Raw genomic sequence first — 17684 nt, 5'->3', positions numbered from 1 at the left:
AACATAGTCCTGTCAGTCTAGACTATGGATACAGACCAAAAGTTTCTCAATAGAGTGCTCCAAAATCAAACATCAAAACCTACCAAAAATACTTGTATGAACAGTTCTGCAAATGTTTGTTTTCTCTCATATAGCCAGAGTTGATCATGGTGCACTAGCCATATCAATGAGGAAGTCATTCACAGAACACATAACATCATAACACCAGGCTTACTCATTCAAAATCTCATATTTCATTCTGCTGTAACCCCCTGGGATTTCATGTCCCAATTTGCTTCCCGAAGAGAGCTGAAAACCAATCTGTATCTATGTCAGTGGTACCTGACCACCATTTCATTGTGAAATCAAAAGTCAGAAGAGAGAAAGGCATTCATTAGGAGGACAAAGGGGAAAAGATCATTGCCATGCACTCCCATAATACCACATATATTCCATCCAATAGGGGATGACTTACAGTACAGTACGCTGTCACAAAGCTCTTAGTTATTACTAAGAGATTTGTGGCAGCAGCATACTATTGTGGTACCTGCTATCTTAGTGTGTTTGTAATGGGGGCGGTTACTGTGAATGCAGGTGCGAAACTCAGTGTCTGAGAAAATGAGAGTAGGAAGATGAGGGCTGCCTCTGCCACAGATGGGACTCAGATGTTCAGAGAATATCCACAAGAATATCAGGTTTCATTATTTGACTTAATCCCAAAGACACCTGCTTCTAGGAATGTGGGTAAAGACGAACAGTATGGGTGTGAGTAAAAGGAAATTAAGTATTATGGATATCAGCCACTTCATATACTGCATTATTAAAATGTTTCCATGATATAAACATAAGGAATCGTCAAAAGTGAAAACAGTACAGTGATATAACAGCTGGATTATTCCTACAGTGCAGTACATTTTCATGTCCCTATCATATACTCAACATTTAATCTGAATGAATTGGATAAAACAATAAACTATTGACATGATGTTGCCCTATCCATGGTGTGCTTGAATTTGAAAAACTGTCCAAGAACCTCATCAATTTATTAAGACATATTCCAGGTGTTCCTTAATTTTGATTATTTGTAATTGGTTATCAGTTTATAGTTTTCATTTGTCCTCAATAACATTTGTCCTTTATACATTGTTTAAAAAATGGAACTGTCTAGTTGTGTCTTCTTGTTGTGATGTCTTAATTACATTATCTCAAAAAGGCTTTTTTTCCTGTGGTGTAGAATTTTTTTTTTTTTTTTTTTTTTTTGTGGTAGGGCCAGAAAAAAAAAAGGTTAGAGATATGAATTATGAATTACTGGCCTGACCATGCCTGCAAAAAAAACATTCTTGTTGTTGAGCCCTGACAAAGATGGATTAAAGTAGACAAAAGCCATCACATTGGGACAGCTTTCTTTTGGTCTGATAGAATGATTAATAAAAGTTGAGTTTTTGTTCTTTTTCCAAGGTCTCATGAAAGCTGATGAGGTGCTCTGTATGCATGAGCCGGTGGCTGGAGAAATGTCTTGTGACATAAGCACGGGAGACGACAGATGTTGTTGACTAGAGGTGAGGGGACACTGTCCATCTGGAGACAAGGGACTTCAGGAGATGAAGCAATTCAGTCAATACTGCATTACCTAACTACATCTGAAAAGTCAGATAAGTTCACTTACATGTGTCTGAATTTATTTTCTATTATAATGAGCTCATGAGTGTTTACATCTTTCTTAACTCTGACCTAAACCAACTGCTGCACAGGAGTTAGCAAAAAAAAAAAAAAAGAATGATGATGTCATAATTGGACGATTTCTCACAGATTCAGGATGTTTTAACCACCTCTTAAAGTCAGCATGAAATCAAAATTGAAAAATGTAAGTTTCTTTCTTAATACACAATTCTGGCCTTATTGTAAACGAATTATGTTTGGACATTGTTCTAAAAGTATTTGTGTTTGTACTCTTTTTCCAAATTATAACACATACTTCTAAAACAACGTTCCTATTCCGCTGATGTCACCTAGGCCCTCGTTCCTTTGTATAGCGTTAACCAATACCAAAATAGCTATTTACGCATTGTTTTAGTAAGCTCACATTTGGCTCCATTCTCGTAAAGAACGTCCACTTTTCATGATCCAATCAATTCCAAAGGGGCTTTCGCACAGGAGGAAACTTTTCATAGTTCCTAGAACTATTGGCGGAAGTACCCGGATTTTGTCGTGTTCTAGCAGGAACTAGGAATGATTTTAGTTCTAGGAACTCCTTTTGGAGGAACTAACTTAGCTTCTACTTCACAGTAGGGTCTAAACCAGCACTATAGGATCTACCGGTGACGTTAGTGTTCGCTGATTGGCCAAACGCACGTGAAACACCAGCACCCGCCATTTAAAAAAAAGCTGTGTAAACACACAGATTATAGCCTATATATTTACTCCTGAAACTAACTCTATGAACATGGGAAACAGTGATAGATGATTATGTATTTCTGCTCAGCTAGCAACATTGGACATCAACCACACGGCATACGCTAATGCATTTTATATAGTCTTTCTATGTATAACAGTTCTATCTAATAACTTATTAGACAGGATTGTTAGACAGATAGTAAACTAATGAACACAGAGACTGTGTGCTCAGGCTCAGGCATTCTCAGCACCGTCAAAATAAAAGTCTGCCGCACAGTCAAAATAAAAGTGCGGTTTACGTCACTTAGGAGTTCCTACTGGAACTTAGCCCCGCCCACAACATTTGAGGTCGGGAAGTTCGGTCTGGACTTGATCCGTTGTGGTGCAATTATGCTCGAACCAGAGCTGTTCGGATCAATCAAATTGTTAGGGCGGGCTTTATACGATGATGGACAGATGATCAACAGTAACGTAATCATCCAAGTCACCAAAGAGCGCTTGCGTTGAGAAGGGCTGAATTCGTTTACAACGAAGATGACTGCCGCTGGAGAATTGAGATTTCACGAGTTCACACTTACAAATAAGTCAGATAGAATAAATGCGTATTTGGCGTGCTGTCCGAGGAGAGACTCCGGGCTCGGTATTCGGCCCGAACCCAAAGTACTCCCCCCGTATTCCAGGCTGTGGAAGAACAAGCTGATTGTTGATTGGATTGATTATTTGAACGCTCTCTTCCCGAACTTTGTTTATGAAACATCATGTGTAGATTCCGCCATCGCGTCTATTATTATAGAAGATATCGACAGCGCATTAATTTTAAAAGAGGAACAGAGAACCGCGATCAAGGCATTTGTCGATCGGAAAGATGAATGAAGAACATACGTCACTTACTCCGTTGCTCTGATTGGTTGTAGGTCTATCCAATTGAGTGCAGAGGCATTTTCTTTCCTGGTTTCTTTCAGCCTTGAAACACGCCCCATAATCACAGCCCAATGGAGCAGTATCAGACTCATATTCTGACTAGAATCTGAGTATGACGACGTCAGGCTAGATTCGCTCACAAATACAGAAGTGAAATGGGTTGACATTCTCTTTGCTCTACATTCCCATCATATATTCTGGTTAGGTTAGTCTTATTTTGTAGCATGTGAGAGTTAATTAGTTGTTAAGCTAACAGATGGAATACTGATGACAGTAACATCGAATCCATTCTGCCAGTTGAAATCCCAATTCATTAGGTTAAAGTAAATAACGGCCAAGTTGACATGCAACAGCGTAAAATAATTTATGAATCGTAAATCCGTAGAGCTTTTCCCTCTGATGTAAAAAGACAGCTGTTAGCATGGCTCAATCCAGAGAGCAAAATCGTCAACCAAACACACTAACGTGGCTGACAACAGCTGTCCTTTGAGATAACTCCACACACCGAGTTGTAATTTAGGACTGCAGATGCTCGCAGAGTTCTTCTCCTTGAGGGCTCCCTAATACCAATTAACTGATTGGATTGTTCTTCATCACAGTGGCTGTCTCTCTAGAGCGCTGTGCTCTTCATCTCCTGCAGCTAATGAGGTGCACTCTAGACTAGTGTCAATCACTGCTCAGGGACGCCACAAACGAACAGATGACAGAGAGATGGCGATGAGAGAGATAAGAGGAGAAAAGAGTGAGAAGATAAGGGAGAAACACTAGGGGCCCTATCATACACCCGGCGCAATGCGGCGCCAGTGTTTTTTGCTAGTTTCAGCCTGACGCAGTTTTCATTTTCACGTCCTGTGCCACGTTGTTTAAATAGCAAATGCATTTATGTGCCCATCCCGTCTGAAAACGAGGTGTGTTCAGGCAACTGAAATAGGCTGCGCCATTGACTTAGACCAGGTTTCAGTTGGTCAATGGCGCAGTCTATTTCAGTTGCCTTAAAAATAGCAATGCAATTTTTTCTTTTTTAAAGAGCAGGTTAGTAAGGTGCACCTATAGGCGAGTTCACAACGCATGTACACTTTGTCCTGTAGATGGTCTGTTCGCACGCTTTAACCTCGCTCACGAGCAGATCCATTTCCTTGCTAGAGAAGCGTTCAGTTTTTCCGCTTGCAAATTCCACCATGTAAATAGCAAATCTGCCATGGCGCAAGCGCAACTGGCTTTTAAAGCAGAACTCGGCAACTCTAGCGAACTCTAGTCACTTCTTCGCTGATTTTCCCTTTTGTTGTCGCATGTTTTCCCCACGAGCTCCCCCTACAGCTGTGGTGGGCGTATATTTCACAACACGGTCGTAAAAAACTCACTTGCGGCGGCCTCCTCCCCCTCTCTACCGCTGCTCATGTGCGTTTGTTTTGATCGGAGCAAGCCAACTGTATCGTGTGGAGCTATGTCTACCGAGGTGGGTAATCTGGTAATACATCATACATGCGTGTGTGTTTATGTCGAATTGCCTGGGAATTGCCTGCCTTGTTTTCCGCCTGGGAACGCTGGGGGGAGCGGGGAAAGTCACCAATATCACCAGAACAGGTTGTTTAACCATCCAAATGATTTCTAGACAGTTTTATTAAGTTAAAAAAGTTACCAAGTTCTGCTTTAAAGGGGATAGGAGATGAGACTCTGATTGGTTTATTGCACGTTACACCCAAAACACACCCATTACTCATTAAGAGAATAGGGACAACTCTTTTAGACCATGCGCCGGAAGCGCCAACCATTTTTCCCGTCGTTAAACTAGCAAAAGTGGATACGGACACGCCCAAAGTGTGCCTGCGGCGTGCGCTTTAGACCATGTGCTTAGATCCTTAAAATAGGGCCCTAGCTGTTTATCACAGTAAAGCATTCAGTCGGCCTAAAATAATTAAATTAAATACAGTGGATATAAAATTAAATACAGTGGGCAATTAAATACAGTGGATATAAAAAGTCTACGTAAATAAATTAAATAAATATTTAACTAAGCCATCTTGAGTAATTTAATTTAAATGTAAAAATTATTATTACATTATTACTTCATTTTAAATGTTATATCCAATTTAATTAAAAAAAGAGCTTCGATGTGGATTATGATTGGTAAAAAAAAATAAAAAATCCATCCATTCATTCTCCAAACCGGTTTATCTTCTGCAGGGTTGCGGAAATTTTTTATAAATTTAAAATTTGATATAGATATGATAAACAATATCACATAAGCAGGTTGTTAGGCATGACACAATGCCAAATAATTATAGCGCATTACTGTTATTATATGCAGTTTGCAGTTGCCAAGCAACTTGGGGCATTATTATATAGAATTCAGTTGATATACAGTACGGTCACAGGTGTGCACACTGTATATGAGTGTCTTTACAAAGGTTTCAAATGCATTTCTCACAACTAGATCAGAGAGCTGGAAAAATATTTAAAAATATAACATAACCCTTGTAAAACTTTTCTAACTACCTTTAAATCTCAACTTGGTATTGAGCAAGCAAGGTAAATGTACCAACTTTTTCAGTAAGTGTGTAAGAGTATCTTGCTGTGGGCTACAGCATAAATACTGTCATGCAGAATTACACTAACAGTGTTTCAAACTGCAACAGCCAACAGGTGCAGAGAAGCTTTTATCACGGCAGAGGAAAAATGTGCATAAATAGGGGAACGGAAAACGTGACTGCCATTACGTAATGTGAGAGAGTTCTCGACAAAATCCATTTACAGCCCTACACAACTTTCCACTCTAGCCGTTCACACAATGACATGCACCGAAAAACAGCAGCCATTACCGCCAAGAAACATCACTTTGGGAGTTGTCTTCTGAAAATAAGATTAAATATATAAATGCACCTACTGTATGTGAACTTGCATGTGCATGTCTGTCTATTTACTCGCTTAAAGGAATAGTTTAGCCAAAACATGTGGTTTACATGTGGTTGTTTCTGGGAATGAAACACAAAATTAGATATTTTAGAAGAATCTTTACACAGTTGTGACCATGACAGAAAAACTCTAGAAGCACTATTAAAAGAATTATAAAAGTAGTTTGTGGCGTGCCACACTGGTCTCGAGTCCCACGGAAGAGCTCCGGAAGGATAAAAAAAGAGGGGTGACGACAGTGGAAGATGAGGGAGGACCAGGCCTGGACTTTATGTCATTGTTTTGTTTTAGGGGCTGATAACATGACACCGTTTTCAACTAAAAATGTAAAACGTTTTATGCGTTTTGGCCGTTCATTTACACGACAACGGCGTTTTGGGTGAAAACGCACAAACTTTTGAAAACAGGTTTCAAAGTGCAGGTTTTTGAAAACGGTCTCTGTGTAATCAATAAAAACGCTAATCTCTGTAGATGATGACGTCATGCACATGCGTATTACGTGTTCAGTCTATAGTGTTTCATCGCCATCTAATGGCCTGGCAGCAGAATACAGTCTTTTTAGTTGTTTTTCGCGGATCCGTGTGAATGGGGATTGTTTTGGTGTCGTCTGTACGCGGAAAACTTCTCCGTTTTAAGCATATCGTTGTTGCGTAGACGTACCCTTAGTTTATGCGGCAGTCGTCCGTGAGTTCATTTACAAAGTCTTCAAAAATATATCAGAAATATAGGCCAAACATGAAGATTTTATTGTTTATTGTTTAGCTCACAGGATTTTATTGTTTATAGTTTATTGCTCACAGGATTTTATTGATTATATTGTTACTCATCTAGTGTTTGGCGCCTAGCCTTTCCATCCCCTCGAGGTCTTCTGAAACCATACAATAGCTTTGTGTGAAGAACAGATTGAAATGTATGAGTCAACCGCAAGACACTTATTTTTTGTTCTATCTATTTATTTATTAATTAAAAATTTAATTCAGACATAGCATGACTTCAATACACCTCTTCTTTGATGCACGTTTTTTTTACAGTAATTTGATATTTTTGGGGGACATAAAGTAACAAAATGTCAGGGTGAAAGAACCAATATTAAAATACATACTGAAAGAATGAAATGACTTAAAGGGATACTCCACTTTTTTTGGAAATAGGCTAATTTCCAGGGTTAATCCAAAGAGTTCCGATATTTTTCCTTTTTAAAACTTGACTCTTCTGTAGTTACATCGTGTACTAAGACCGACGGAAAATGTAAAGTTGCGATTTTCTAGGCTGATATGGCTAGGAACTATACTCTCATTCCTGCGTAATAATCAAAGGCGTAATGATATGACGCAGTGCCTGATAATAGTCCCCAGCTCGGTAGCCTATTATCAGGCGGCATGCGCTGCGTCATATCATTACGCCTGCTTCACCCATGTTACTGCAGCAAAGTTTCTTGATTATTACGCAGGAATGAGAGTATAGTTCCTAGCCATATCAGCCTAGAAAATCTCAATTTTACATTTTCCGTCGGTCTTAGTACACGATGTAACTACAGAAGAGTCAAGTTTTAAATAGAAAAAAATCTAAACTCTTTGTTCATTTTTTTGAGAGAGATGCTAATGGTCTTGTCCGGTTCAATTCATTATGCTAAGCTATGCTAAAAGTGGGACCCCCAGACCCGGAGATCGGCTGAATGGATTCGAAAACGGTAAAACTCAACTGTTTAACTCTGGGGGAGTTGTAAAATGAGCCCTTTGAGTATCCCTATGAGTATCCCTTTAAAAGTCAACCTTATTAAGCCTTTTGGCATAGTCATGTATTGTTATTTCTTAAAAAAAATACATGGTTAAACAAAACTGCTCTTTTGCATATTAATATTTAAAAAATGTTTGTCAGACATTTTTCAAAACCTCATAAAACCAACATGGATACAACGAGTACATTTCTTATCACTTGGCAAAAGGGTTTCCCCTCCTTTTAAAAAGTTTAGCTTTTTCTTTGTCATTGACACTGATGTCATTATTCCCTGATTATATTCACCTCTAATGAAGCTTGCGTGTGAAGAATAAAAAAAAAAGTGCATTGGGTTCGGTTACTACACATGAAAGACCCAACATTTTACCAGCTTATGGCTTTGGAACATCATAATTATAATTAATAACACAATTTGCATTGTTGGATAAACTATCCCGTTCAGCCATCATTATCCATTAGCGATCGAGTTCTTCGTTCTATGATTTCTGCTTTGTAATTGGATGAAATCAATAAATGATGAGCTGTACATTCCAGTACGGTAACAGCAAGTGTAAGAGACACATGCAGACTGCAGACAAATTCATCTCAAGCGCACTGACCTTACACCACAACATCTCAGACTAAAAGGAAGGAGTAGCCATTAAAATGGACGTCTGGTGGTGTCGTGTCAGAGCAGAGGTGACCGCAGCCACCATAATGAAAAGCGTCGCTCAGTGTGGGCGTGCGATCTGCCATGCATGGATGAACCCTGCCTACCCCTCGCATTTAATCGCACACACCTGCGCTAAGAATAGCAACCCAACCTCATCTATCATCTACCATGAATGGACTTGATCACTCATGGTGCCCGGCTTGAAGTCTGTCATCTGTATTGCCAGTGTAATTGCCAAGAAGGACTTCAAGAACCAGTCGAGACCTGCTGTTGAGGCTACGTTCTGGGCTTGACCACTGGTAATGTAAGAATTTAAATGCACCAAGTCAACTTTCCTTTCCATTATGTGTTGTCTGTTGGGGATTGTAAAAGAAGAGTTTGCAAATGAGCGAAACATCACTTACCCGCCTTTGATGTAGTCCAGGAAGGTGACTTCAATATCAACGAGAAACGAGAGCAGTGTCACCTGGAAACATGAAGTCGGAAAATGTGATTCTGTGTGCTGTCATGTCGTTATATCAACGGTTGACTGATTCTTTTGAGCGATTCTGATTTAAATAAAGAGACCGGCTCAAGCATACACAACAAAACAGCAGCTAAAAACTGTTGGGAAAACTTCTTTGAAACTGTAGCTTGCGAAGCTACAAACTAGGCAGAATTCAATGCACAGATGTTATATAAAATAGATTGACAAATGTTGAAAGTGTCATCTAAAGTGTCGTGATATATATCATTATTGTGAAATAAATTTACACATGCTGTGATATAACATTTTTGGTAACACTTTACAATAAGGTTCATTAGTTAACATTAATGTATTAACTAACATGAACTAACAATGAGCAATACATTTGTTACTGTATTTATTCATTTTTGTTAATGTTATACAGCTGTTCATTGTTCGTTCATGTTAGTTCACAGTGCATTAACTAATGTTAACAGGTAAGGTATTAGTAAATGTTGAAATTAATATTAACTAAGATTAATAAATGCTGAAGAAGTAGTTCATTCTTAGTTCATGTTAACTAAGGTAGTTAACTAATGAACCTTATTGTAAAGTGTTACCACATTTTGTATCATTTTTTTTGTCCTATTTTTGTCAGCAGCAATGTTACTTGTAGTTTCTCTCCAACTCATAAAAATCACTCATCAAAAACAAAATCATACACTAGCAAGAAAGCAACATGAAAAATGTTTGCTTACGGTTCCAGAGTTGAGATATTTTTTCTTCTTGCCTTTCTTCTTAAGGTTTATGACCTGTGGAGAGAAAATTAATGAATGTCATCGCTTAAGGGATGATGGAATTTGTATAAGACTATAAACGCTACATAATTTAGATGCATGGACTGTATTTATATGACAGCCCTTCTACACACAGTCCAAGTTAAATTAAAACTATGGGCCCTATCTTACACCCGGCGCAATGCAAATGCAATGCAAGTGTTTTTTGCTAGTTTCAGCCTGACGCAGTTATCATTTTCACGTCCTGCGCCACGTTTTTTAAATAGCAAATGCCTTTGCGCTCATGGGCGTGCTGGTCTGAAAACGAGGTGTGTTCCGGCGCATTGTCGGCACATTGCTATTTTGAGGCAACTGAAATAGACTTTGCCATTGACCAACTGAAACCTGGTCTAAAGTCAGTCGCAATATATACAGTATATTTTTTTTGTTATTTAATGAGCGTGTTAGTAATGTGCGCCCATAGGCGGGTCCACAACGCGCGTACACTCTGCTTATTACACACACAGGGTTACACACACAGGGACGCACAGCAGCACACAAACATGCCAAATATTTAAAATAAAAGGATTACAATGTAAAAGATTATTATTGTGTACATAATAAAATAAGATCATATAACACCGATTTTATCATCACTGCATTGGTTACCTATAAAGTTCCGTATTAATTACAAGGTATTGCTACTTACTTATAAAGCCCTAAACGGCTTAGCTCCAGTCTATTTAACGGATCTTCTATCGCCCTATAATCCATCGCGCTCTTTAAGATCACTTAATTCAAGGCTTTTGGTCATACCTAGGATATCCAGAACCACCAAAGGAGGGAGAGCATTTTCACATTTAGCTCCAAAACTCTGGAATAGTCTTCCTGATACTGTTCGTTGCTCAGACTCGCTCTCCCAGTTTAAAACTAGATTAAAGTCGCATCTCTTCAGCCAGGCATTCATATAATATTTTTAATCTTACAGTTCAAATTACAATCCGGCCTCTAGTTAATAAACGCCAGAGGAGAACTGGCCCCCGACTGAGCCTGGGTTCTCCCAAGGTTTTTTTTTTTCTCCATTGGGTCACCTGATGGAGTTTTAGGACACCAGTAGGTCACTTGATGGAGTTTTTCGGTTCCTTGCCACTGTTGCCTTTGGCTTGCTCAGTTGGGGATATTCTGGGGATATCTAATTTGATTTTATCAATAAATTCCACTAGAAACAAACCTTGTTGTATTAATTTAATACTGTGAAGCTGCTTTGATACAATCTGTATTGTGAAAAGCGCTATACAAATATACTTGACTTGACTTGACTTGACATAAAGATATGGTGGAATCCGGCTTGTCCCGTAGATGGTCTGCTTGCACACTTTAACCTCGCACACGGGCAGATCCGTTTGTGCTCTGGAGACGCGTCTGTCGTTCCACTATCAAATTCCGTCATGTAAATAGCGAATCCGCCATGGTGCGAGCGCAATGGCATTTAAAGGGAATGGGAGATGAGACTCTGATTGGTTTAACGCAAGTAAATCCCAAAACACACCCATTACTCATTAAGAGAATAGGGACAACCCTTTTAGACCATGCGCCGGGTGCGCCGACCATTTTTCCCATTGTTAAACTAGCAAAAGTGGATTCGGACACGCCCTAACTGCACTTGCGCCATACGCTTTAGACCATGCGCTTAGATCCTTAAAATAGGGCCCAAAATGTACACTGTAATTTATTTTTTTTTTTTTCTTAAATTGAGTACAATCAACTTGGATGTTTAAGTCATTTCAACTTAAATTACATTAAACCGACTTAAAAAAATTAGTTGAATCTTGTGTAACATAAAAAAGTTGACTTATTTTGATGAGTTAAAGCAATGCAAAACATATGTTGTCATAACTTATTGGTCATATCATTTTTTACAGTGTAGAAATTCATATTTTCTGTTAAAATGTGAAAAGAAAATTATATATTAACATAAAAATTACACAAAAAGTTAAGATTAAGAAAATAAATTTCTCGACACTTTCTACAAATGCAATTCAAAAATAGCATTTAAAAATAGTTATTAATGTTTTATTTTATTCTGACATTTAAACAATAATTTATACATTAATTAAATAAAGAGTTCACAAATGTTTCATTTTTAAAGTGATTTATCTAGTTAATTTTTTGTTTTGTTTTAAATGAATAAATTGATCATTGATTCCTTTATTTTTTAAATTGCAGTTTACTTTATTTTTAAAACCTTAAAACCTTTATCTTGTTATAAAGTGGAACTGGAACCAGAATTATTAAATGCATTGCTTCACTCCAATCCTTACTGATATATATATATATATAAATAAGTGTCACCATGATCGTATTTGTTCATGCAAGAAAAGGAGAAAGGGAAAAATAAAGCAAAACAAGAGGGCAGAGAAATATGTGAGACCAACAAAACACAACAAAAGACTGAGATAATAGTGACGATTATTCACATATGGAAAAGCCTGAGCCACATATATAAAAATATAAAATAAATGATCTCTTCCTCCCACTCACTAATGCTAAATGAGTTATGAACAAATGCAGTGCCTGTGGGTTGAGATCATCTGCTAACATCTCAAGATCTGTGACTAAATTATCACGTTGCTGAGTGTTTCTCTTAAATGACAATGTGACATGACTCACGCTAATTGAGAAAACAGATTTTTTTATATCATCCCTTTATCAAAAGATGGAATTTCTCTCAGATTTGTCATTTTGTTATTTAGATTTGATAGGGGCAGCAGTCTCAGGGAAAGATGCTACTGTATCTGAGACTGACCAAATATTTCAGTCCTTTTCAGCACTTATTTCAGCACTGGCTATTTTTTTTTAATGGTGCATTTACTTTTAACTTAAACAATGACTACATTTATAAGTAATATGAATTATGACCCCAAAATCCTCATATCATGAAATTCACTAATTTTCCTCATCATTTCAGATTTAAAAAGTCTTATGAAAACCTACTAAATTTTCCTGGCTGTGTGTAGCACCTACAGCTCTATATATCTTTCTGAAGGTTTGCAATGTTAAAAATGAGCATCTGAAGTTTATTTTTAACAAGGTCACTGATAATTTCAGTCTGACCATTTAAGCAGCATACTTTAGCTTGGATTGTTTCATAATGTAATTGATTTTGAAGGATGCAGCAGTTAAAAATTATATATATATACATTAGTGCTGGGCAACAAATTAATTGCTATTAACCGCATCCAAAATAAAGTTTGTGTTACATAATATATGTGTGTGTACTGTGCATAATTATTTTGTATATATAAATACACACACATGCATGTATATATTTACGGAAAATGTGTTATTTATGTATAAAATATTTATATATAATATAAATGATGTATAAATATATATATACAGTATATACATGCACATATTTCTTAAATATTTTTTTGAATGGTTTGATCCAAAAAATATCACACACATATGTGTGATATATAACAACAAACTTTTATTTTGGATAATCGTTGCCCAGCACTAATACTTTGTGTGTGTGTGTGTGTGTGTGTGTGTGTGTGTGTGTATATATATATATAAATAAAGGCATTAAAGGTACAGCAGCAAAAATGGCTCATATAAATATCTATTGTTTATCTAGTCCCACTCATTGTGAAATACTGGTCCAAAATTCTGCTCTTAATAACTGTAAGTTCACTTCAAATATATAAAATATCATTATTGTGTGCATTGTTATTATTATTAAATGTCATTGTGCCCATAAAGAAGGTGGAAAATTATAATGACAAGCTCCTTCACTAACATTTTAAATGAACTGTGCTAAAATGATAAACAACACCTATAATAAAATATGTATCTTTAGTTTGGGTTTGATGTTCTCGAGCCAAATGTCTTTCATATGCAGGTCTACTGTACATCTACTTAAGTGGAAAAATATGTTTCATGTCAACATTGATTGTTTTGAAGGAACCAGCTACACTTCATGTATTTCTTTAAGATAGGTTCTCATTATGCATAAAAATCTTAAAGTTATTTTCTGGTACCCACACAGTGAGAACTGTAATGCGTGGAAATTAGCAGAGAAAACAAATTACTTTCACAAGTTGTCTGGAAGTTGTGATTTTCTCACTTATTCAGAAGTTGCAGCCTACAAGTCGAATACTGTAAGTTATGTGGAAGAAATGTAATATGTTATGTATAATGTTTGCATTTTTCTATATAAATGGAATTGCTTAGAAAGGCAGTAATTATAATAAGATAATTTGCACGAGGATTGCATGTGGAGTCACATGCTTCTCTGATGATTTGATAGAACAAAGAACAGTTATTGATCTTACGAATGAATGGATGTATATGACCATTGTATACGAAACATTCTTGGAAAAAAAAGGTGTCTTTTTCCATAAATTTTGTATGTATGCAAATTGTATAATATCCAAGGTATACATTTCTAGTAATTGTTCAGTTAATTATCATATTGTATTTTCAGAAAGTTTTGGAATATTTTTCCTCTCCCCAAATTTGACACTACCGAAACACAATAATAAAATCAATAACAATTACAATTTTAACAATATTTCAAGTGTAATTTATAAGATTTATTGTATTTTGAACCCAATCTTTCTTTGTAAAAGGCATTAAGTTAATCATACTGATTTCAAAGTTAAGGATTCATTAGTTTGAATATACATTGAACCAAACACTGTAATAACATCTTAGTTGATAATTCAGTATACTTTAGACAAAACATCCATGTTTTGGTCATGACGGCACATTTTCTGTAGTGACGGTAATGTTTTGGTAGAGACCACATCACATTACAGAATTTTAACTCGCATTCTAAAACACAACTAAAACATACTAAGATACTAATGATTTGCAAAATTGTACAAAAATGTTTGTTTATTTCGCCCAAATAAATTATGTGTTACCTTTTGTCACTACCAAAACCATGATGGCATGTTTCGGTCATGACTGTTTCGGTAGTGACAATTTAAGATACTTTTGAGCCTAGTTCAAAGATGATAACCAGCACATGGTTACCTAGCACAGTTCTAAACAGTTGTACACACAAAAACTAAATTTTATCGAATAACACAAAAAAAAAAACATGATGTCACAACCGAAATTTCACCACGTTTCGGTAATGACTGTTTCGGTTGTGACAATTTTAGATACTTTTGAGCCTAGTTAAAAGATGATAACCAGCACATGGTTACCTAGCACAATTCTGAACAGTTGTACACACATAAAAACTAAATTTTATGGAATTACAAAAAAAACAAAAACATGATGTCACAACCGAAACTTCACCACGTTTCAGTAGTGACTGTTTCGGTAGTGACAATTTTAGATACTTTTGAGCCTAGTTCAAAGATGATAACCAGCACATGGTTACCTAGCACAGTTCTAAACAGTTGTACACACACAAAAACAAAATTTTATCGAATAACACACAAAAAAAAAACATGATGTCACATCCGAAACTTCACCACGTTTCGGTAGTGACTGTTTCGGTAGTGACAATTTTAGATACTTTTGAGCCTAGTTCAAAGATGATAACCAGCACATGGTTACCTAGCACAGTTCTGAACAGCTGTACACGCATAAAAACAAAATTTTATGGAATTACACCCAAAAACGTTATATATAATAATATTTCCTGATCAAAAATGTAGGTGTGTGGTTAAAATCGGTCAATGGACTAAAACACACAATGTTTTGGTAGTGACATGAAAATGCGGGACACATTTTTTTACATCAAGTTTCATGATTTAAAAATAAAATAAATGTTTTTTGTTTTTTTTACTTTACCTTCAAAATCAAAAAACATATTTTTAAAAAACAATGGAAATTTTATTCCATTATTCCATTTTATTCCAAATATTTCAATATCATTTTCACAAGTTGAAATTTAGGGGTTAGGGTTCGGGACAGCCACCTCGCAATTGAAAGTACCCAATAAACTATCATTTTATATATATTAAGCTTACTTATATTTTAAATATTATTGTGGGATTCAAAAGATAATAGAAGGATATTAGTAACCATCTAAAATTTGAATACTTAAATGTGTTTTCTGGTTGTCGGACAGCAGTTTGCACCAATTCTGTAGAATGGCCCATATATGGCTGGAAATGAGACATGTGTGACTATTATATGACCGTGACAGAGGGGCCTACGCTCAAGGGTAGAATATGATGAACAAGTCTAGAAATGTTCCATGCATGGTTGAAAACATTTTCATTAACCTAGAAAGATAACATTCTGGGAGTCAAGACTATAAAGGAGGAAGGATGCCCTCCCTTCACTGTCACACTCTGCAGCCACTCTGTATAACTGCTGACCTTTCCTTGAAAGGGAATAAATAATCTTTAAAGACAATTGGTACATGTTTGTCTCTTATTCAGTGATAGCATTTTGCTTGCCACCACAGTTATATTTGTTATACTGTGAAGTTACTTTGAAAAATACCGTGTTAATGAGCTTTGCAAATTATTAAAATGTATAAGATTACCTCATACACGTTAAATTGTGACTGGCCTCTTGACAGTTCTCTATAGCTTGTGCTGAATTCTCCAATGAAGTCATGGCTGTAAAACACACACATACACAGATTTGTCAGAAACATTGTTGGAGAACATTACATTTGTTGCATAATGAGCTTTACATTTTCAAAATTTAGCTCTGATAAGTTCCTGAAATTTCACAGTACTGAGACTTTTATCATGCTATGAATGAAAAGATGAATTATTTTAGAACAAAGCACCTGATACAAAAAAAAAATCCTATCAAATATGATCATTCATGTGAATGTATGTGATGGACCAACCCGGCAATTCGTACGTATTTTACAAGGTGGCTAATTCGTACGAATTCATACTTTTTTTGCTAAATCATACATATTAAATATTCGTACACGAATGACCTACCCCTGACCCCGCCCCTAAGCCTACCAATCACTGAGGTTTAGACAAATAGGTAGTTCGAATTCGTACGAATTAGCCACCTCATACTTACTCATACGAATTGGTCGTGAGATAGCGTTGGATGGACTGTTCAGGCTTTATTTAGGTTCCAAAAAAAATACAAAAACATACAAACGTGCTTACAAATCCCAGCCAATAATGTATCTAAATAAGAGTCTAATATGTATATTTACAGTTATGCAGTACAAGCAGTTATGGTTTATGTACTAAAAAAGACACAATCAGAATACCATGGAGCCCCTAAGGGGACATGGTTATGGAAAAAATAGATAGGAGGAACAAGTATATTTCAAAGCTTTTGTGCTTGTGTTTCCTTTATGAATTGAGTTCTGAAACATTTTAAACATAAAAGTGTGTGTTTTGGGCTTTTGCATCTGTATTGGACATCTTTTTGCGCATATTTTGACCATGAAAAAAAACAACAAACTATTTTACTTTTTTTAGTTTGAAACCACTAGTGTACTCAATTTTGTTTTACTTAAAAGACTGTTCAATTTGAGCATTTGTTTCATGCTCAATTCCTGTATCCCACGAGAAGAGTTTAGCTATTTGTACCCTATAATTAATGGATGTATGCAGTGAGTGTCAGGTGAGTATTTTAAGCTTCATGTGACAGTTTACAGTTCATTACCTGCCATCACGATCCCAGTCATACACTTCAACCTTGATCGCTCTGTGAAAGAGACAGAGAATTGGTCCATATTAAGCATAAACTGTAGTGTTGAGATTTCAACCTTTTTTTTCTGCATAGAGAGTGCAATCACACATCAACAGCTGAAATATGATTCCATCCATGATTAGAGAATTCAATTATTCCATGCCACAATAATTCACATAATCAAATATATGTCTATAGCATGTGTGTGCATGATGGAAAGAAA

General features: G+C 36.3%; 1 protein-coding gene across 1 annotated transcript in view; it reads right to left on the bottom strand.

Annotated features, from left to right (window-relative positions):
- LOC311288843 (copine-8) overlaps window positions 1–17684 on the bottom strand; it is a 120349-nt gene that overhangs the window by 20594 nt on the left and 82071 nt on the right. Inside the window, exons 10-13 of the mRNA XM_084406442.1 lie at window positions 17435–17476; window positions 16332–16407; window positions 9797–9850; window positions 8998–9059 (exon numbers count right to left, since the gene is read on the bottom strand). Coding sequence (XP_084262568.1) covers window positions 8998–9059; window positions 9797–9850; window positions 16332–16407; window positions 17435–17476 — 234 coding nt within the window. The remainder of the gene's footprint in view (window positions 1–8997; window positions 9060–9796; window positions 9851–16331; window positions 16408–17434; window positions 17477–17684) is intronic.

The sequence above is a fragment of the Rutilus rutilus genome (assembly GCF_951802725.1).
Source record: "Rutilus rutilus genome assembly, chromosome: 4".
Taxonomy (NCBI): domain Eukaryota; kingdom Metazoa; phylum Chordata; class Actinopteri; order Cypriniformes; family Leuciscidae; genus Rutilus; species Rutilus rutilus.
Note: the sequence above shows the minus strand (reverse complement) of the source record. Positions and strands in the feature narration are given on the sequence as shown.